This window comes from Pichia kudriavzevii, chromosome 4 (assembly GCF_003054445.1).
Source record: "Pichia kudriavzevii chromosome 4, complete sequence".
In the NCBI taxonomy this organism is placed as follows: Eukaryota; Fungi; Ascomycota; class Pichiomycetes; order Pichiales; family Pichiaceae; genus Pichia; species Pichia kudriavzevii.
The window spans coordinates 44581-66255 of NC_042509.1; the positions used below are offsets into that span (position 1 = coordinate 44581).

The 21675-nt window shown below is 38.0% G+C and overlaps 12 protein-coding genes across 12 annotated transcripts; 7 read left to right on the top strand and 5 right to left on the bottom strand.

The window, feature by feature from the left end:
* Positions 1-856: 856 nt before the first annotated feature.
* Positions 857-1873, bottom strand: C5L36_0D00285 (uncharacterized protein; the record flags this gene model as incomplete). The annotated part of the gene is made up of 1 exon (XM_029466905.1): positions 857-1873. The coding sequence occupies one exon, from the start codon at positions 1871-1873 to the stop codon at positions 857-859; it is 1017 nt and encodes a 338-aa protein (XP_029322765.1).
* A 426-nt stretch (positions 1874-2299) lies between these two features.
* C5L36_0D00290 (uncharacterized protein) lies at positions 2300-4324 on the bottom strand (the record flags this gene model as incomplete). Its single annotated transcript, XM_029466906.1, has 1 exon — positions 2300-4324. One exon carries the CDS (start codon positions 4322-4324, stop codon positions 2300-2302), a length of 2025 nt encoding a protein of 674 aa, XP_029322766.1.
* A 280-nt stretch (positions 4325-4604) lies between these two features.
* On the top strand, positions 4605-5105 carry C5L36_0D00295 (uncharacterized protein; the record flags this gene model as incomplete). The annotated part of the gene is made up of 1 exon (XM_029466907.1): positions 4605-5105. One exon carries the CDS (start codon positions 4605-4607, stop codon positions 5103-5105), a length of 501 nt encoding a protein of 166 aa, XP_029322767.1.
* Positions 5106-5175: 70 nt separating this feature from the next.
* C5L36_0D00300 (uncharacterized protein) lies at positions 5176-7125 on the top strand (the record flags this gene model as incomplete). Its single annotated transcript, XM_029466908.1, has 1 exon — positions 5176-7125. One exon carries the CDS (start codon positions 5176-5178, stop codon positions 7123-7125), a length of 1950 nt encoding a protein of 649 aa, XP_029322768.1.
* An 89-nt stretch (positions 7126-7214) lies between these two features.
* On the bottom strand, positions 7215-9107 carry C5L36_0D00310 (uncharacterized protein; the record flags this gene model as incomplete). The annotated part of the gene is made up of 1 exon (XM_029466909.1): positions 7215-9107. The coding sequence occupies one exon, from the start codon at positions 9105-9107 to the stop codon at positions 7215-7217; it is 1893 nt and encodes a 630-aa protein (XP_029322769.1).
* Positions 9108-9349: 242 nt separating this feature from the next.
* On the top strand, positions 9350-10651 carry C5L36_0D00320 (uncharacterized protein; the record flags this gene model as incomplete). The annotated part of the gene is made up of 1 exon (XM_029466910.1): positions 9350-10651. The coding sequence occupies one exon, from the start codon at positions 9350-9352 to the stop codon at positions 10649-10651; it is 1302 nt and encodes a 433-aa protein (XP_029322770.1).
* Positions 10652-10822: 171 nt separating this feature from the next.
* C5L36_0D00330 (uncharacterized protein) lies at positions 10823-11944 on the bottom strand (the record flags this gene model as incomplete). The annotated part of the gene is made up of 1 exon (XM_029466911.1): positions 10823-11944. The coding sequence occupies one exon, from the start codon at positions 11942-11944 to the stop codon at positions 10823-10825; it is 1122 nt and encodes a 373-aa protein (XP_029322771.1).
* Positions 11945-12359: 415 nt separating this feature from the next.
* Positions 12360-15182, top strand: C5L36_0D00340 (uncharacterized protein; the record flags this gene model as incomplete). The annotated part of the gene is made up of 1 exon (XM_029466912.1): positions 12360-15182. The coding sequence occupies one exon, from the start codon at positions 12360-12362 to the stop codon at positions 15180-15182; it is 2823 nt and encodes a 940-aa protein (XP_029322772.1).
* Positions 15183-15369: 187 nt separating this feature from the next.
* C5L36_0D00350 (uncharacterized protein) lies at positions 15370-16698 on the top strand (the record flags this gene model as incomplete). Its single annotated transcript, XM_029466913.1, has 1 exon — positions 15370-16698. One exon carries the CDS (start codon positions 15370-15372, stop codon positions 16696-16698), a length of 1329 nt encoding a protein of 442 aa, XP_029322773.1.
* A 31-nt stretch (positions 16699-16729) lies between these two features.
* Positions 16730-18121, bottom strand: C5L36_0D00360 (uncharacterized protein; the record flags this gene model as incomplete). Its single annotated transcript, XM_029466914.1, has 1 exon — positions 16730-18121. The coding sequence occupies one exon, from the start codon at positions 18119-18121 to the stop codon at positions 16730-16732; it is 1392 nt and encodes a 463-aa protein (XP_029322774.1).
* A 264-nt stretch (positions 18122-18385) lies between these two features.
* On the top strand, positions 18386-19387 carry C5L36_0D00370 (uncharacterized protein; the record flags this gene model as incomplete). The annotated part of the gene is made up of 1 exon (XM_029466915.1): positions 18386-19387. The coding sequence occupies one exon, from the start codon at positions 18386-18388 to the stop codon at positions 19385-19387; it is 1002 nt and encodes a 333-aa protein (XP_029322775.1).
* Positions 19388-19580: 193 nt separating this feature from the next.
* Positions 19581-21569, top strand: C5L36_0D00380 (uncharacterized protein; the record flags this gene model as incomplete). The annotated part of the gene is made up of 1 exon (XM_029466916.1): positions 19581-21569. One exon carries the CDS (start codon positions 19581-19583, stop codon positions 21567-21569), a length of 1989 nt encoding a protein of 662 aa, XP_029322776.1.
* Positions 21570-21675: the final 106 nt, after the last annotated feature.

The following is a 21675-nucleotide window of genomic DNA, read 5'->3' on the forward strand; positions in this document are numbered from 1 at the left end:
TTTCACGTAAGATCGGAATTGTGCGGCCGAGTACTATAGTGAGGAACGTTTGAGAACATGTATTTTCCATGGTGAATGGTAACATAGTGAGGGACCATGTGCGCACACAAACTGCCGAAATAAAGATGAACTTCCGCTGGTTTCAGAAGAAAAGGGTGAAGCCAACGCTCAGTGTAGTAGTTGAAACTGATGACACACATATTGCAGAGCTCTTCGTCGGTATATTTGGGTACTATATTCAACGAGAGCTTGATTTTTTTTTTTCAGAGGACTCGAAAACATGTTGAGAATAGCGGATAATTTTACAGGAGTGCAATAATTGTCTTGGAAGAGTGCTACACTTTGTTTTTGTACTAATCGAATGGTTATATATATATATATATATACTGGAGGGAATTGGATTTCGATTGGGGATAACTATTCGTGGACACTTTTTGAGTACTTTTAACATTGGCATGCTTTGTAGCCTAGACGACGGCATCAATTTCGACAATAACCGTACATTGTGCATGTTCCCCTCGAAAACTGAAATACATTGGTAGCAAAGCGGATTTCTCACTAACTTTATTGAATCCCTATTTTTTCAAGGGAAGCTATGGCATATTTTTTTTTCTTAGCTTTAGTAGAATGTAGAGGTTATTGATATAATATATATTGGAAAGTCTGCCCATTGCTTATTTCCTAGGTTCTAGTTACCGTATGTGTTTCAGTAATATTCACGTGCTTTTGGAACCGTACGCTGCTAATTCTATATTGAGCCTGAATTGGCATGTTCTGCACTACTCCTAGTGGGATGTGAGCATTAGAGCAATTAGTGTATGTTATACAAAAGATCAAACATATACGGAGATGGAGATCAGCTCCAAGCTGGAAATTGAAACTTCTTCATTATTATTGAGGCTTTTGCTGATATTTTGCCCAAAATTGAGGTTCTTCTAAAAATTAGAGAATAGGTGCCATTGGGATCAATACGAAGTGTTTTTGTAAAAATTGGTTTCATGAATTCACCTTTACTTTCCACTACCTCAAATTTCCTTGTTTTTGTACTGAAGTTGAGAAACTTCATGGGATCTGTATTGATCAGTCTGATCCTTGTAGTTCCATGGTGAAATTTGAGAAAATGTGAGAGGGAATCCTCAGTGTTTCCAATATTGTCAGTGGTGAGAAGGAATGTGAAATCGGACGAATAGCTTGCAATGTTTGAATCCTCACAGGGGGAATGGACTATTAGGGGGCCAATGCACAAACTTGCATCACCACTTTGGATTCTATAGAGAAAGGTGCCAGCATTATGCTCGTGAATTTGTAATTTGAAAATGTATGTCGCATCAACAGTTTCAACAGTACTGGAGAAGTCGCCATCCAATTCCATCTTTACTGTGGCGTTGTCCGTGTGACTATTTACCCTGATAATCAAAGTATCACCGACGCTTGCCTCGATCAAAGGTCCATAGAAGTCGTGATTGACCAATGTGACATTGGCAAAATTGCCAAGTCGGTCATACGCCATTCCGCTTGTAATGTTCAAATCATACATTCTTTCAAACTGTTGTCCGCAATGGCCCTTCCAATGGTCAGGAGCAGATTGGTACTTGGTTTCTGCTTCCATGCTGCTTCCTACACTTTTGAAATCTGTGAATGGCACCTCGAAGTTATGTTTTGGAGGTACAGGCAACCCCTTAGCCATTGTTTGGCTAAACAGATCACCCGTAATGCAAAACCGTGTAACTATTGCCCCCAGTATCAGCATGTACATGAAAGACACGATGCGCAGAATATGTCCCCTATCTTTGTGTTCATCCTTATAGATTTCCCCCCTTTCGACATCAACAGCAATCTTATCTCCAAACATGGTCCTGTACTTCTGACCCATCTACCGCTCTGTATGGTTTACAATAAATACACACTAGCAATGGCTGCTACACCATTCCCAACAATATTGGCAAACGTCAACAGACCCTAATAGGTATTCCACGGGTCCTTTTAAATGAATAAATATACAGGGTATACTAAAGCCGGTCAGGTTGGTATTATTAGACGCCCCCCACGGGTCCCTAATTAACTAATCAACTAATGCATATTAGTTCCAGGAACGTGGGCCCGCGCATAATAAAATGACAATACGGAACAAAATAACGAGCCGCGCCTTGTGAAAGAACCAAAAAGAGACAAGAGAAGTGGAAAAAAACGCAGATCCACGAAAAACGCTCATGCGCCACATGGCGGAGATAAGAAAGAAGGAGGGCGGTGGGTGAGGTGATGTCAGCACTGTGGGTGAAAGTCTTGTGAAGGAAAGTGTTTACTCTTCGTCCATGTGAAAGAAGGGAGACTCTAGTAACTGGCTTGCAGTTTTACGGGTAGCTTTATTCCACACAAGACATCCTTCAATAAACTCCAAGTACTGGAGGAGCAGAATATCGGCCTCTCCTGTTTCTATGAGTTGTTCGTCCCTGTTTTTCATAATAAACCGCTTCAGGCTCTTAGACCCCGGCTTGAACTTATTGGTGCTTCGGGACTTGCGCACCACATACTCGTGATTCAGCCCCCCTTTATCGTCAAATGCCTTCCATAACAAGGTGTTGTTTCTATAGTAATGGGCCTCGTAATTGTTGTTTTGGGCATCGAAACCAACTACCCCATATTGCTGAATTTCTTCTCGTAATCTCATAATGAATCTCCTTGATGGAACATTTAAGTACTCAATCAACAAGGTAAACAATTCCCATTCACTCTGTGGTTGAAATATTGGAGTTCCAGAAAACATCTCCAACGAAATCAAGCCAAGTGACCATACATCCATACCACTATCATACCGCCCTCCAAGCAGAACTTCGGGTGCTCTATAAAACCTCGACTGTAGATAGCTATATCTGGGTTTACCAATATAACAGGAAGAACCAAAGTCTACTATCTTGATGTCTAGTTGGTTGGAAAACATAATATTTTCTGGCTTCAAATCACAATGAATAACCCCCTGCAGGTGTAAATACGATAATCCCTTCAAAATTTCATAGGTTAGTTTCCTCACTATGCCCAATGAGAATCCTCTAAACTTGGTCTCCTGGATTGCCTCGTACAATGAAATACCTAAAATTTCAGTCACTATGCACATATGTGAACGAAATTGGAAGTGTTCGTGGTATTTTAGTATATTTCCATGGTTCAATTTCTTCAATAACTTGATTTCTTCGACTGCTTGAAGTGAACATTTGGGATCGTTTTTAACTATTTTGCAAGCATATATGGGACGTTTTCCATGACTATGGTCAGCCACAGAAACAACAGAACCAAAAGCTCCTTTGCCTAAAACGGACATGATCTCGTATTTATATTTAATGTGGTCGCCTATAATAATCTTGTAGTTTCTTTCCTTATCGTCAAACCCATAGTTGTCCTTCGAATTGCTGAGTTCAACTTTAATTTTCAGCTCTTTGGATATCCCTGTGAAGTACACCTCACGGAATTGCATTATTCTTTCGTACATATTCAGTTTCTCAAATAAATCAGGTCGCTTGGTACTTAATTCGTCGTATTTGTAGCTTGGAACATTTTCGTCGGGATCTGCATCCATAGTTCCATTCGCAAATTTTTCCTTCAAGTTTGAAGACACATTCAGTAGGTATTTCAGTTCATCCAAATCTCTAACTTTCACTTTGTTAGTTTTGACATAATTATTCGTTGATGATAAGTAAACAAGAGGTTGTAGAGACTCCTTTCTGCTTTCCTTCCAAATACCAGAATGTCGGTTTTCTGCAGGCTTGTGTATGTAGTCCGTCTTGGTAGATGTCAAATAATTAAACTTCAGCTTTGAGTTTGAAGGTCCTAGGTCGCTGCACCTATCTCGATTAATTGACCTCTTGGTTGGTGTGTCATGGATTATATTTAAATGGGGGATTCTATTTCGATTTGATTTTTTCTGGGGTGTTTCCATAATCATAGAATGACGCTTATTTAACGAAGGTGTTCTACTTATGTTGTTGGTACTGGGCGACCTCGGTATTCTCGATCCATCCAGAGACATCTCAGCAAATCGAGACAAGTTAACGTCTTCCACGGAAGTATTCTCTGCTTGAGTTGTTGGATGTATAACCATAGATGACCTCTTGTAAAGAATTTCTGGATTCATGTTTTCGTTATTCAACAACATATTCAAGTTTTTGGACGATTGGACTGGGATTGGAATCCTTGATAACCTCTTGTTGTTGACTGAAGCTAAAGAAAATCGCTTATTAGTGGGGGTCGCATATTGGTTTAAATTGCGCTCATTGAAGGATAACCTAACGGACGATTCAGGTCGTAGAGGGATCTTAGATTGGTCGGTCATATATATGCTGGCAAGTACAGGCAGATTCCAGACTCCAGTACACAAGTGTCCTTGCTTGTCTGTTGACACTCTAGGTTGCTAAATAATAACACACAGAAGTCTAAAACAGAAAAAAAACATCTTCACAAACGCGGGTTGATTCTCTCACTATGTAAAATTTCCACACTGTTGTTAGTTGAACACACAAGTATAAACCAAATGTTTCTTCCTTGCTAAGTTCGATGAACGTTACTATTGTGAATACTGATTCCAAGCCCTAATTCACTTCTCCCTCAAGGATATGGACGAAGCCAGTTTTGCAGTGGAGAAAATCCCAACAGATATCCAGTTACTGCTCTGTCAGCTGGTTCTGGATGCGAAATCAGACACCACATGGGCAGATATCGTTGAAAGGATCAATAGCCATCCGATAGTTACCAGACTACATCGTTCGGATTATGCTGGTAATCAAATTGCCGACTCAAATGTTGCGAATTTCGTCTCAAAAGTCATCATTCACACTTTGAAGCAAGAAGGCACAATGAGGCCCCGTGGCCGTAAGAAGACGAAAATAATGGATAACGATGATGGCATTGATAATGAGAAATGCACTGACATTTGCTATTACCAAATTCCGGAGGGAACTGAAGACAACTCGAAAAACACTGGAAATGGAAGACATCTCTTGCAAAAGGCAATATCCATTCTACATCAACGCCGAATAGATGAGATCCATCAGCAGTTAAGCCACCATAAGAAAGCATTTGCGAAGCTCTTGAGAGAGGCAGAAAGTATTGGTTAAGGAGCAGAATGGTTACTCCCACGTATCGCAGTTGCAGTCTTTGGAGTTGCCTTCTGACCCTACAGCGAAAATGCGAGATTTCATTCATCATGAAAATATAGTTTTTGTGTCTAGAGATTTACTGGCGTCAGTAGTTTTTTCTTGGCCTGTAGTTTGCCGGGATTCCACTCAGTTTATGGTCTGCAAAAAAATGGGAAAGGATACAGTGAATAGCGACCCTGATAGAGCCTGTATTGAAAAGCTACAAAAATTTATTGAGTCAACCGATGTCTCTGCGTTGGAGTCGATGTCTTACGCCGAGAAATTGCAGTATGTTCTTTCCTCTAAAGATTTTATGTCTAACATGGCAGCAGGACTACTGGTAGACAATAAGAAAACACTTTATACATCTTCGAAGAGTTTAGAACCACATTATATAAAGAACATTGAAACTTCGGATAATTCCTGCGTAACTGAACCAGCAAATACGTTGAACAACTCGAATTCATTTTTGAATGAATTCTCAAAAGAGGAGAAATTGGAAATCCAAAAGAAACTAGCAATCTATGATAGAACCTTGAAAATGACACTGGAAGCAATAAAAAATGGAAAGATTAGTGAAGACATTATCAACTCGAGCCTCAGTAGCGATCACCTAACGCAATCATCAGAGGAAAGGGCAAGAATTTACAGGACACAGAAAACCCAAAACCATATAGCATCCCAAAATTTGCCCTCAGATACAGATGTGAACATTCTCCTAAAAAATATCGAGTCTAACAATGTGAGGAAACTTAAGGTTGACGATAATATAACTGTTTCATTGGAATCAGCTGACAAACAATTTGAAGCAGATGATAAGCCAAACAAAAATCCCGATGAGTATATAGAGCAAATGGTCCAAATAATAAATCAAGATAAAAAATTTGATAACTTTTTGGAAGAAGTGTCGAAACTTGAAAACTTTAACAAACAAGATTCAGTTGACACAGAAGAAACCAGTAAATATTATGACACAACCCTTCAGAAAGCGAACAGGAAAGACGAGTTAGTCTTTAGGCATGATCAGCTTTCTGATATTGAATCTGAAAAAGTTTTCAGGAAAATGATTAATACCCATATTATTAAGGCACTGGAATCTTTCAAATTGGATGAAGGTATGAAGAAGGACATTTCGGGGACAATTGCCAAGTCGATTGAAAACAATACCATGTTTCATGGAAAAAATGATGACAGATACCTAGGAAGCAAAAATGATGAGGTGCCAATTGAAGGGTTTGCTGATGATATGAAGGAATTTCAAAAGGCTTATGCTGAACAACTCAAAGATATGAATTTTGAAGAGATGGCTAATTATTTGCAGAAATGCGGCACTGAACAGAATATTCTAAAACAGGAGGATGACGAACAAAAGAATCTACATCATGAACAGCATAAACTCGAAAGGCAATTGCCTGAAGGACAACAAAAGCATCAAAAAAATGATGACGTATATCAAATCCATGTAAACGGACCAGCATACGTGGCAACATCGGATTCCTTAAATGAGGCAGATTTAGGTCATGATTTTTCCAATTACTACAGTGACAAATATATGAGACCTACATTAGAAGAACGACAGAGGTTACAAAAAGAATGCTTAGAGAGGCTTCATATTCATCCAGATGATGGTACAAAAAAAAGCAAGAAGAAGAAGAAGAACAAAAAAAGATCTAGCGCTGTAAGTGCAAAATCAATCAACCACATAGGTTTAAATGACCCGCACAATGATACTTGGTTATGTGAACTTTGCGAGTACCAAATCGTATATGGTGAAGTACCAATATTCCTGACCGAATGGTTACAAAAGAAGACACATCACCATGACAAAATGGAATCCTACCAAAGGTATTTAATGCAACAGAGAAAAGAACGTAAAAAGGAACAGGAACAAGAGGGAAACACACGTAACGAAAAACATACCAGTCATGTTCACCAACATAGAGTTCTAGATGAGCATGGCAACTATTCTACTCCTGATAACCCTAAAACCTCAATATGACTTGGGAACAGACATACCCAAACAGACCGTTTGGTGATAAGCTTGATTGATTTCGTACTAGACTTAGCTACTTTTATTTATAATCGGCATTATCTACCTGTCATTGAGTTAAGATGACCTAATTCGTAATCTATACTAGAAACATTTTCAGTTTCTGAAGTTTGCTTTTTTAGTTTTAAGCTTTCAAGAATTAGTTCATCTGCAGCTTCGGAATCTAGTAAGTCTAATTGCTCTTTAGGGAATACCCTGGGGAAAACGATGGGTACCAACACCAAGATTAAAATCAATACGCCAGGAAAACCAATAGCACCCTTGGTACATGTGATACTATACTCCCCAGCAAATGCTAGAAGCTCAAAAACTAAATATATGATAAAGTATTTCGGCTCCGTAATGTAATATTCATATGGAAAATCAGCAGGTACGATATGCTCGACTTTCTCTTCTGTTGTGGATGTGTTTTCCTTTCGACTGCTGCATTCGGTTGAAGGAATGTCTCCTCTGGTTCTTGAGAATGCGACATCTGATTCATTTTCATAATTAATACACCCATTTCCTAAAGAAGACATTGCTTTTCTTTCCTGTTCTGCCCGATAATCAGCAATTACAATTTGGGCTAATTTTTTCTTCCATTCCTTATTTAGAAATAGAAACCTGAGTCTTTTCATCACATCTGTTCCATCGATGGTTGTAATGGCCATAATCCAAAAAAGTCCAGCTAACACACATTGAGGAATAGTCCCCAAAACAACCAACAATGGCCGAGTCATCATACCCAATGTCATCAAACCTTGTAATGTGTTACTCAATCTTTGTTCAACTACTTTCGATATTATATTCGCCCCTGTCTTAGGATCAAATTCATAGACACATAAGGAATGTGTATGTAAGGGTGCTTGTGGAATTAGTCCATTAGGTGCTGGTATACCAATTAAACCCGAAACTCCTGTTGTGATCCCCAATAACAGAAAATCGTAATGAAAGGATGCTGGTTTTTTCAAGGGAAACTCAGAAGACTGGCAAATTAATGACGAAATATTATGATCATAATAGAATAAAGCAGTCAACAATATAGCAAATGGAACAGCCAAAAACACATTACCAACGGTTACTCCCTCCCAAAATCTGATGAACCAGTCATCTCTTCTATTGACTGTATCTGTTGGTCTAAAGGTCTTGGTAATCGGTAGCTTGATAAAGTCCACGTTATTCAAGTAACCTCCGAAATGGATAAATCCGGTGAAAAAGACAACGCATAGTGGCGTACTGTAATCTCGTATAAAGGTCCGGATCTTGTAAGGCAAATATTGAGATTTCGAACCGAAAAATTGGGCTGATATCCCAAATATCCCCATCAATAATGCCACCATCACAGATGCAAACCCACTGGCTACTGTTCCCTTCTCAAATTGATTAGACAAAATTTGAATCCCCTTTTGTATATAGACAATATTAATGAAAAACCCAAAAACATCACAAGAAAATTTGGTCACATATCTCATAAAATTCACTGCATTTGTGAATGCTAGAAGAAAGTGAAACAGCATAGACCATAAACAAATCCAGCACATAAAAGGAAAATAAGGAATACCCTTGGGTTCAATGATTTCGTAGACTGTGTAATTGAAGATAGAAATTGGACCTGTCACTCCCACAATACAAAGGGGAGAGCCAGAAAACAACCCAAAAATAATACCAGCCATTGCTGATGACAATAGAATTTCGTTTACCCCGTAGGAGTTTTTCGTATGATCAAACATATCCTGGGCAAATGCAATGGCTGGTAACAAATTAGTGAAAAATATATAAATTGTTGAGGGAATGGTTCTATAAGTCAAACCTTCTTTAATGTCTGAAATGTAGTAAGATACTAACCGATTCTTGATGTCATAGTAAATCCCTCTACCAAAATGACGTATGTGGAAAATTTCGTTGTTCTTGTATTTTGTTTTCTTTTTAGAAAACCATGACTTTGTACTCATCGCCAAAGCGTAATAAATTTACGTCCTTGAGACGTTGTATAGATATCAATGATATTTATTGGCTAAAGCCAGTATGGCAAAAAAAAAAAGGAAGAATAAAGACTTCAGTGGCTGTATACTGATATTAATGAGAGATTTTTGGTGAAAGCCAGATAGCTTTCGGTGTCACTAGCACACGTGGATTTTCTCAGTGACATAATATAAGGACGTGCATTTAATGTATGACAGGAAAATTTTAAAAAATGCGTTTTCTTCTGCCGCAATTGATCTTGATAAGATTTTTCACTACTCCTTTCTCCCTTAAACCACTGTTTTTTCCTCCTTCAACAGGAATAATGTATACTAATTGTCTTTCTTATAGCTCAAAGGTTTTATGTTCCTTAAGACACATGTCTACTGGGCCAAAAGCCCCATTCTCTACTCCACATGTGAAAGATCGAAGCGCTGTGTCATTTGAGAAGAACATGCCACAATTCGTCAAAAAGAAAGCTTGGGAGAAAACTGGGGAGGATAAGGAGTCATACTTCAAGAGAAAACATGCACATCATCATGTTTTACAAGCTCCACATCGTGAATTGACTGAGCTGAAATATAAGAGTTTTGAGGAGAAAAATAAAAGAGAACGTCAAGAAATTATTCGCCAGCGTGAAGAATATCGTCAATCAAAATTGAAGTTTAGAGAGTTAAAAGCAAATCCATCAGTGGACTACATTTTTGGTACAAACTCAGTGTTGGCAGCACTACAGGGTAAGAAAAGAGAAAAATTTGGAAAATTGTACATTTACAACCCTAAAGAAACTAATAAGGTTAATGAGTTGCTATCATTAGCAAAGGAACTTCATATCCCAATTACTGAAACTTCAAAGCAAGATTTAAATCAGTTAACAGATAATGCGGTACATAATGGTGTTGTTTTGGAAAGCAGGCCATTGGACATTCCAAATGTCAAATCCATGACAAGCAATTTCACTGAGTCATCGTTTGAAGTTGTGTCAGGCGATGATTTACTCCAACTCAATGAAAAGGTTGGATACCATACTAATGCATATGGTAAGAGATACCCATTTGGACTGTATTTAGATGAAATATCAGATCCTCATAACGTTGGTGCAGTCCTTAGATCTGCTTACTTCTTGGGTGTAGACTTCATTTTATTCAGTGAGAGAAACTGTGCCTCCTTGTCTCCTGTCGTTGCAAAGGCAAGTTCGGGTGCTCTAGAGTTTATTGATATGTTCAAGGTTGATAAACCACTGCATTTTTTCGATGAAAGTAAAAAACACGGTTGGAAGTTTGTATCCACTGTTGCTCCAACTGATTCAAGAAACAAGAATAAGCATGTCAACCCTGAAGCGGTTAGTGATTTACTACAGGAATCTCCAGTAATTTTGGTTGTCGGTTCAGAAGGTACCGGTATTCGTACAAATTTAATCAACAAATCTGACTTCATGGTTGCCATCTCCAATGGTAGAGAAATGAACGCTTGTGTTGATTCTCTGAACGTGTCGGTTGCAACTGCTCTCTTAATATCTAAGATATTACCATGATGGGGGAAAAAAAGGCGTTAGATCAGTTGTTTTTCGTTTACGGATTATACTATTGTGATCCATAAAAGTAGAAGTTGATCGCTCTTGTATATAGCGTATATTTACATGTATTATAAAGCAACTCAGATATTAAGTCTATCCAGTATAATGGATAAACGGCTCATTCAAAGCTTACTCGGATTTTGGAGTGGTTGGAGATTGTAATAGGTTTAAGATATCCAAGAATCCAGCATCTTGGCTGAAACTGTTATTCCTATTTTTACTTGACAACGGCTTGAATTTGCTAGAGTTGTTTTCCTTTGTAATAGCAGTTGAATCAAAGTTCAATTGTCTGTTCTTCAAGTCTAAGGTAACTTGGGTAATGGAACCAGGAACTTGAACCTCTCTAGAAAATTTATTATCTTGGTTGGTTCTATTTTGTAGCAGTAGTCTTTGGTAAGTTTGGTCGTTACCTCTGGTACGTAAAGATGTAATGAATCCACCAACCGCAAACTTGGCACCATTGTCACCTCTGCCAACCAATCTACCTGGAACTAATCTGGACTTTTGAGGGCCATTTGGAGTTTGGAACAAACGACCCTTTAAATTGTATCCTAGACCAGCAGTACCCGAAAGAGATTCTGAGTATGTGGAAGGTATATAGTCTTTACTCTTGGCCAAAAGTTGAGGCTTTTCTGTCTCAATGAACTTTTTGAATAACAGGGTTAAGTCATTCGAAACTAAAGATGAAGGATAGTTCGTCGCCAACCAAGTTAGAAAAGGTCTTCTCAGAGATTTGAGTTCAGGCTTGATATGTCTTGTAAAGTTAGAGGAATTGAGTGGTTGATTTCTGATATGCAAAAGATCGGCAATACTATTTGGTACAAAATACTGTTTGGATGATTCAAACAACGGGTTCTTATTAACGGAAGCGTTCTTGCCCTCTTCACTACGCTCTCTTAACATTTTTTCTGTTTGAGAATCATAGAATTTAGCAGTAACAGGGACACCCAATTCCTTGAATCTAAGTTTCTTGAAATAATCACCATTAAGGGTTTCAAAGTTTGGTAAACCATACTTGTTGTCTAAATCGTTCACTATTATTCTTCTAGTCTTGATCTTCTTTGGGATTCTCATCTTCAAACCAAAATCTCTTCTAGAGAAAGAGGCTAATGGAGCCTCAATAATTTGGTGAGTTGGGAAATCCTTGTTGGCATTTAAAACACGGTCCCCAATGGAAGCTTGAAATTGGGAGATCTTGGTGTTTTTCAAATGTTTACCAAGAGTTGAAGTACCTTGAACACCTTTAAACATTGCTATTCTCTGTACCTGTATTTGTCCTGACTTTCAAGAGACCTTTATCTTCTCCCTTACGTAGGCTACCACTACTTGAGCACCGATTTTCATGTCCTGTTTCGAGAATTGGAAGTTACATGTGTTACCCGGCTTTCAAAAAACAAGACAGAAGAAAAATTCAAAAATAAAAAATAAAAAAAAATAAAAAAATAAAAAAACTCAAAAAGCTCAAAAAAAAAATATTAAATGCGAAAATTTTCTAACAGGAAAGAGTTTTAAAAATACAACAGATTCTGTGTCGTGGCGCGTTGAAGGGGTGCTTACTTCTATCTTTAAGGAGAGAGATCAGCTAGGGGAAGACTTTATGCAACAAAAGTGAAGAAGAAGGGGAACCAACGGGCAAGTCACTACTTTTCCGTATAGTCACATCACTATGGGAAATAAGAGGGATATATCAACGCAGTACAAGCTTTTGGAAATCATTGGAAGGGGGAAGTTTGGAACTGTCCACAAAGGGTACAATGTTGACACCAAACAGGTGGTTGCTATTAAAATATTGAATCTGGATACCGATCATGAAGAAGTTAAGGATATACAACAGGAAATTCAGTTTCTCTCCTCCCTGAAAAGCGTCCCCAACATAACGCATTATTATGGGTCATATTTGAAAGGTCACAAGTTGTGGATTTTAATGGATTATTGTGCTGGAGGTTCGGTTCGTACCTTGTTGAAACCAGGACCTCTACAGGAGAAATACATCTCCGTCATTACCAGGGAACTTTTGATTGCCCTGCAGTTTATTCATGAACATAACGTTATTCACAGAGATATTAAGGCTGCAAATATACTAATAAGCAAGGAAGGTAGGGTGAAGTTGTGTGACTTTGGTGTTGCCGCCCAACTGTCTTCAACTGCCTTGAAAAGAACAACCATGGCTGGAACCCCTTATTGGATGGCTCCTGAGGTCATCACAGAGGGCGCCACATACAATGTCAAAGCAGATATCTGGTCCACCGGTATTACAATATATGAAATGGCCACCGGGAATCCTCCGTACAGCGATAAAGATGCCTTGAGAGCAATGCAATATATTACCCAGCATGAGCCACCCAGACTAGAAGGTAGGCAATATGGTCCCCTGTTGAAGGAGATCATATCTATTTGTTTGGAAGAAAAACCAGATGTCAGGCCCTCGGCTGAAGAATTGCTCAAAACCAAATTTATCAAAAATGGAAAGGGGTACCCTACTACCCTAATTAAAGAGGTGATTGGTAAGTATTTAGTCTGGAGAGATAATAGGGCTGAAAATAACTCTCATGAAGATAGTCCAAATGGTAACACAGATAGGGAACCTACCAATCCAAATGAAGTTGGAAGACCAATCAATGATAACAACATCAACGGAGATGGCCTCACGGAGCTTGAAATGTCATCTACAGTGTCTATCGCTGAGACTACCACAAGCCAAGGAGAAGGGGAGAACATTAAGTGGGATTTTGATTCTTTGAAGTCTGCAGAATTCATTTCAGAAAACAACATACATTTGCATGGAGAAGAAACCAGTAAATTTGAAGATTTTGCATTTGAAGCTAACATGAACACAAACAGAGAATTTACTACCTCGCCTTATAACAGGACATTTACAATAGGTAACACAATGATCAATAATGGAATTTCCAACAATAAACACCTGATAAATACAGCCACAACCAACCAATTGGATTCTATAATCAACTCTCAGGTGGAACTGCCAAGTATGAGAGAACCACCAAAGGCACTATTAGAATTATTCATGGAGGATGCAGAATATACTGGTACTAGTAACAATAATCCAAGGAATAACTCAAATAATGCCAAGGAGTATAATAACGGATATCCTGATTACGACCAAAACCCCTTGGCTGATTTGAACATGAAGAAAGTCGAAAAGCCCATCAGCATTTCAAATCCTCCACAGAGTGAACCATCCATACCGTCTCGCCAGCAAATCAGCTCTCCTTTAGTCTCGATCGAGATTCCTAACATGGATGTAATAGAAAACGAAATACAAGAAAGGGAGAAGCAAAGGTCAAGATCGGCGACTGTCAATTTGATGCCTAATTCACATAATAATAGTAATGTAACTCTCAATCCAAGTTTGCCGAAAGTTGAGTCTTTTATATCTGATCAACCATTACCAGTGAGGAAACCTACTATGTCTATGCCACACAGAACACCATCTCCAGCCAGAGCTTTAGAGCAACTAAATACAAACTTACAATCATCGCCATCAAAGCAATCGAGCCCACTCCATATGAAGCCATTGTCTGTCACAATTTCGCAACCGTTACTTCAACCTTTAAATAATTCCTCAAATAAAAACAAGTTGCAGATCAACTTAGCAAGTATTCCAAACAATAAAAGTGCAACTTCTTCGGGCCCACAAACTGCACCAATTACCAGTTCAACGAATGCTGAACTTTTGGATTCTTCAATTAGACAAAGATCGCAAATGAGAATCCAAATGCCTGTACCTGTTTCTGCTACTGTTGGTTCCTTTAGTAATGTATTTAAAGAAAATAATACAAGGCAAGGCTCTGAGGGCACAGATGTAAATCAATTTGGATTTGAAGTGAATTCATCGTCAATCCCACTAGCGATGACACCTGTCACTGAGAAACCATTTTTTCCCAATAATACCACGACTCCTGAGAAAGAATTGTCAAGAGGTGAAAGCAATCCTTCCCATGGCTCAAAAATCAGTAGCTTCACTTCAACATCAAATTCTCAACTTTCAAAGCCCTTTGAACGCAAATCATCCATGGAATCAAGCCTCAAATACCAACCATTTTCATTGCAATCGACTGCGTCAGTGGATAACCACTATTTTTCCAACCAGCATAGTGATAATGACAAGAATACCTCCATTGAATCTGATGATTATGAAAAAGCAGATGTTACGCTGACTAACGAAAATATTTCAAGCAATGAAAATGCAGTTACAGGATTAGGTATGACGACATTGAATGATAGTAACAAAGCAGTTTCGCAAAAGAACATTTCAGAACAGCATAATTTCTTAGCACAAGATAAACTACATGACATCCTCACCAATACATATATGGACATCAATATAATATCAGGATTTGGATTGAGTATCAATGGTTCTGAAAATGATGATGAGAAACAAACAAATGAAATTTATACAGCTGAAATTGATAATTTATTAAGGAACATGGGGGATGTGTTGGATATATTGATCACTGGTTTAAGATGAATTTTTGAGCTCACAAAATAAAATGTATAAATGTATTATATACCGGTTATGTAAAATAATTTAGTATTGCTTCAACGATACGTGAAATTGGGATTTACGAGGCCGACAAAATTGCAGAAGTGAGAAAGCGTTCGAGTGAACAGATGGTTCTGTTTTGACACGTTCTTTCGAATATAAATCCAATTATATGGCTAGTCATGTATTGTTTACGTGGGATGAAAGAAGTTTCAAAAACAAAACATCGGAGAAAGATGGTTTGTTGTATACAAGAATAGCAGTTAGTGAGAAAATCAAAATCAATAATGCCAATGATCCCTTATTACAACATCTGAAACATGAAACGATTTCAAATCATGGAAATACCCATTTTAAGGGTCTTACATACAGGTTGGATATATTGAGTATAAATGAAGTTAATTTTGAGCAGTATTCAAGTACAATTACTGAGGGGAATTTAGAAAAAATAAATAACAATGGTCTCTTAAAAGACATGGGAATAGATAATCTTTATTTATGGGTATATGGGTTACTCGTTGAAGGAACATACAATAACGAGAAATTGTACAGATTTGAACTACTTGAGACTTTGGGTGAACTTAATTGGACAATAAAATACCTTTATGAAGGATTATTTAGAGCTGTCCTTAGCGTCAGGCTCGATAAATGTGGTGATGTTAATATGGATGAATACTTCCTTGAAGATCTACAAGAGTTGTACAGAAAAGACTTATTGAACCAACAAAAAGAAAGGATATGGAATTCGGAACGGAGACATTTAATGGAACAAATTCATTTGTTAGAAAGTAGAACTGAAATTGACAAATTACGGGAAGATGTTCGTAATATGAGGAAATTACAGTTAGCATACTTTATACCACTAATAAACGAATATAACAATGAAATAAGACAATTGAAAAGACAATTAGATAGCAACAGTGACAGCTTGTTTATAAATTCAAGAAAGAGATGCACAACCAGCAACACAAGTTTGAGTAAAGATGTTGAAGTAGTTGACGAAAAAAAGAGTTCCTCTGATTTTGATGGAAATGATCAAATATTCCTCCGGGATCGAGATAAACGGATGAAAATAATAAGCGTAGAAGATAAACACACTCAGCAAGCATTTGAGGGAGGAGAGTGTGGGGTAATCACTATAAAAGATGAGGAATACAGTAGGCGGGATAATAGGTCGCCAAAATATAATACAACATCCCGTAAGAGAATAGTTTCTCATGATTCAAATAGGAGCTCTACAGCGCCCCAACAGAGTATATCTATGGAGGTTGCAGAAACTCAAAGAGATTCTCCGGAAGAACCGCTGCCTTCTTTCGCCGTGCAAAATGTCATTGTATTAGACAGTTTAACACAGCCTAATGCACAACTTAACGAAAGGTCGGTTTTCTCAGACAAAGAGTTATCAAGTAGTAAACAGAGTCTGAAAACGGCAGCAACAGTTGTATCTGACGATGAAGGTACAGATATTTCTACTGATGATTCTACTGATATCTCTGAATGATGTATTTCCATCAGTCTGATATAAATTAAATCTATAAACTATTGGCATTGGTAGGAATCCAACGTTTGCTTGAGCAGTTTTTAAGAACGAACTGTATATTTGAGCCCTTCAGCAGCCCTGCCTTTTTATTCAATCTATTTATTGCTTTACCTTCTTTCAAATCAGTGATACTCAACCATGGTACCCTACATGTTTCAACTGAGAAAGGAGAGTATACATCATCGGTGATTCTATTAATACTAGGTATTTCATCACACCTTGGGTGTAGAGTTGCTGTATTCCACAGCTTAAATCTTGTAACCGAAGCCAATCTTAAATTGTCAATCAATTCCTTGTCGATTTCTTTTAGTAACCCTCGGGATTCGAATTTACGTCTCAACTTACAGGTAAAACAATCATCAAAAAACATTTCTATGCTAGCTACTTTCATACTTTCTGCTACAATTGAATATGTATCTATCAGGAGCTCATCAAAAATATCAATATCCTCCATAGTGATATCTCGGAAATATCCATGGATCTCATTAGACGTATATATTGCATACTGTAGCAAATATTTCGAGTTAACTCTTTCCTCCCTACACCTTTTAATTTGACCTGGGATGGTAACTGGGTGGTAGTCTCCTGGATCCTTAGTAGCAAGTTCAATATTTTCATGCATTGTCGGCAAAGCCTCTGAATGCAGTGAGAATGTTTCTAATGGAATGTCACAATGACAGCGGCATCTCGAATGTGGAATAGTGTAACTGTGTTTTGCAAGTCTGGATTGCAGCCTATCAATGAAACACGTGAATTTGGGCTTAATACTATACCCAATACAAAGTGGCGGGATCTTTAAATTTGAAGTTAATTGAGGTTTTCTTATTGGGGCCTTCTCGATTTCAAAGTAACAGTCTTTCTTTCCTTGGCAGAGGTTGCTAGTAAAGGATAATGGGTCATTTGGTCCCAGGTCAAATTGGCATACCAAAACTGAGGTTCTTCTGGAGCTTACAGGTGAGGTGGATTTTGAGTTCAGATTGTATGTATTCATTCTCAACTCCCGAGAGAAGGAATAAACGGAATTCTTTCTTTGTAAATACCTAAGTGAAGAATTCCTTCGCATGGTGTATGCAGACTTCAAAGAAGGGGAAACAGTGAAGATACTGTTAGGCGACACCGAGGAAGTTGATAAGTGTGAATGCGAAGAGGTTCGGTTTTCTTCCAAAGTGGAGAAGGAGATATCCAGTTCTCCAGCAAAACACAATTGGGGATTATTATCAAATTGGATGGAAGTTGGACCGTTCAAGTTCTTGCTCTTGAATCCATTATTCAAGATTTGCAGGTCCTTTACAACACAGTATGATTTATTTCTCTGTGGGGGAACGTGAACTGAGAGGCAAGAAACCGAAGTGCATGGCGATACTTGTGATATGGCATTATTCATACCAGTCTACCAGTTGACAAGATTTTCTATACTGATGGGAGTCGGTAACAGACGACTTGTATTTCAAAAGAACAACTTCCTTCACATATGGATAACCTGATAAGGATGTGAAATCCGAGAAATAAAAATGATTTCTCCTTAGAGCCGATAAGAAAAACGGGAAAAAGTCAACAATCGGCGCTAATTCTTTCTGAATCTATCAAACTTTTCGAAAAATAAACGGTTGGGGCCGACGGAAAAGACAAATACCGTTTTAAAGTAAGCATGGATTGGGCACGACGGGTGTTGGGGAGACCCAATAAGGATGGTGGTGATGGTAGGAGGAGAAACAGCCTTCGAAAGTTTCCTGAGCGGCAATATGGGGTGCAAAGACGAATTTTAGGACAAGGTTCATCTTGCAAAGTGTTTCTCTATGAAAAATGCGGTGAAAAATCACTTTTTGCTGTGAAAACATTTACAAGAAGCGATTTAAAGGATGAAGATCAGATAAGAATGATAGAGAAAGAACTATTAATCCACCGTCTTGCATCCCATGAGAAATACACTGTTAAGTTGATTGATGCTTTCACCGTTAAAAAGAAGATGGACTTCTTTATTGTCCTCGAATACATGCCTTGTTCCCTGGCTGATTTGTACAACACATACAAAGCCCTCCTGCCACAAACAGATAGGCTCTGTTACTTCAAGCAGATTGTGGAAGGTGTAATGTATCTTCAATCCAAAGACATTGCACATCGAGACATCAAACTGGAAAACTGCTGCATCGACACTCGGGGTAATATCAAAATCATTGACTTTGGATCCTCAACACTGGGGAATCTTGGTTATGGAATGGCTGGGTCACCCATTTATTGTGCTCCTGAAATCCAAAACTCCCTGAGCTATAATTCTTTTGTTAGTGATGTTTGGTCTTTGGGGATCATTCTCGTCAATCTCTTTTACGTCTCCACGACAAAATGGAAAACGGCGCATCGTAACGATCGATTTTATGTTGTTTATCTGAAGGAGCCCATTATGAAAAATGTGGTCAATTCTTTGGCTGGAGATCTTTCTTCAGAATTTGTCTCTTTACAGCCTGCTGTGGATGATATCATTCTTAAATTACTAACAGTGGATGTTACCCACAGAATTACCTTACAACAATTAACTCAAAACGAACTCTGGTTTAACGAGATTTCCTGTTGTACGGACACGAATCATGAAAATGGATCCCCTCCCTTGATCCATTCTCATAGCTTGTTCCTTAATCGGTTGTCATCCCTCTAATTCTATTATCATGTTCACATGCTGGTGGGATGGCGTGTATATAAAAAAAAAATGTAAAATTAGAAATTTCAATTCCATTTAACAGCGACACATCTGTATTCGTTTACATTAGGTGATTTCTTTGTATTGCAATGGGTTTCCGCAGAGAAGTATAGTTGCTCTTGTGTTTTACAATAGTGTAACCATACACAGAATGAGTGATCAGGTGCCTCCATCGAGCCCGGCTCTTTTAGAAGAGGACAAAATCAAGGAGATTTTGGTTTCAGATTCCAGTTTCAGTATTTTAGCACAACGGTTAAAGCAGAGTATTAGGGCATGTGAGGAGTTTTCCTCATTTATATCTAGAAAATGTCATGCTGAACAGAAATATTCCAAAGAAATAGGTAGGATTGTCAATCACTGTGACCATTCGATAGTATCAAATAACGTTATTGTTGGTGGTTCATTTATTGAAAGTTTGAAAAAAGTGATTCATTTTGATGAGAAGGTAAATGGTGTTAAAGATCCTTATATAACGGCATTACAAACAATGGCTGACCAGTTAGAGGCTTTAGTCCAGCACTTTACAATGCTAAGGAAACAACTAAAGGAAAGGGGGAATAAGGCTGAGAAGGAGGTTATGGATGCAATTAGTATGGCCAAAAAGGCTAGAAATAGATATTTTAATTTATGTACTGAACTAGAAAAGGTTAGAAGTGCTGATAAAAATCAAACCAAGATAACACTTCAAGGTAGGAAAACCAATTCACAACAAGATGAAGACTTGAAGATCAAAATCAAAGATGCCGAAGATGATTACAATAAAAAGGCAAATGCCTCTCAGCGGCTGAAAAATTCTTTGATCACCAGAGAAAGACCAAAGATTGCAAACCAGTTCAAGAACTTGATTATAGAGCTGGACTATGCGATGCAAATTCAGCTACAAAAATATTCGATTTACACAGAGAGTTTGGTAGTAGGAATGGGTAACCAAATCAACCCAATCAATGGATCGGATTCCATGAAAAAAATTGCAACTAATGTCGATTTGGAGAAGAATCTCTACTATTACTTGAAGGGTTCTACACAGAGGAAGAACGAAAGTTTAGAACCAGTGGAATTTAAAAGACATCCGATAGTCGGTGGTGTTTTGCCAAAGCCAGCTACAAAGTCATCGACCTCAAAACCAAGAAATTTCTCAACCAATTCTAAAGCAGCCACATCTTCTGGTGTTCCCCCTCCAGTTTCTTCTCAGAACCTATCAGTAACACCAATACATAACTCTACTTTTAATGATTCCACTAAGGGAAATCTCAAAGCATCTGAGATTTCAACCGGTGGTAATGGGCAACAATATTCTTCTTTGATTTCATCCAAATCAACTCTGCCTCCTATACCAACTTTGGATATGGAGGATCCATCACTAGCAAAGTCATACAACTCATTAGACCCGGGACGCAGTCCACAACTGAAAGGGCCTAGACCCTTTGATTCGGATCACAATGATTCAACTGCTTCCTTTGGCGATAACAGTATGAACTTTGACTCAACAAATGGATACATGTTGAGTACCGATAGTTTAGGGGGTCATTTATTTGGTTTGCCATTGGAAGCTCTTGATTTAAATGAGGAAGCCGTTCCATTATTTGTCATCAAATGTATTGAGTTGATCGAAAAATATGGCTCAAACACTGAAGGAATATATAGACTGAGTCCTAATAAAGCAACATTTGATGAGCTAAAACATGCCATCAATATGAATCCACAAAATTTGTCATTATTGGAGCCTAAAAATCCAAACAATGTTTCTTCCGAATACGTTTATATGATTTCTTCCTTGCTGAAAAGATTCTTTGCATCTCTACCGGAACCTCTGCTAACAAATGAACAAAGAGATTACTATTTACAAGCTGCAGAATTGAGTGATAAAATGGAAAGACAGACCAAGGTTCATCAGCTGATTTTTGAATTACCTGATTCAAACTATTTTACACTAAGAGATCTGTTGGGACATCTCAGACGCCTAAGCCAATTACCTACTGTGAGGATGGACTCTAAAAATCTTTCTATTGTATGGGCAAACAACTTGTTGGGAGGTGATTTTGACTCAAAAGAAGAACTTGAAATCCAAAGTCGTGTTGTTGAAGATTTAATCGAATTTGCCCCATCGATATTTACTTACGAAGACGAGGAAGGAGAGTGATTTTATTCCTTGTTACTATGTACTATAAGATTACAATATTATTTGAGTTAGGATATTCTTCCTTTGACTATTTCTAATATAATAATATACAAATACATATCTTCAT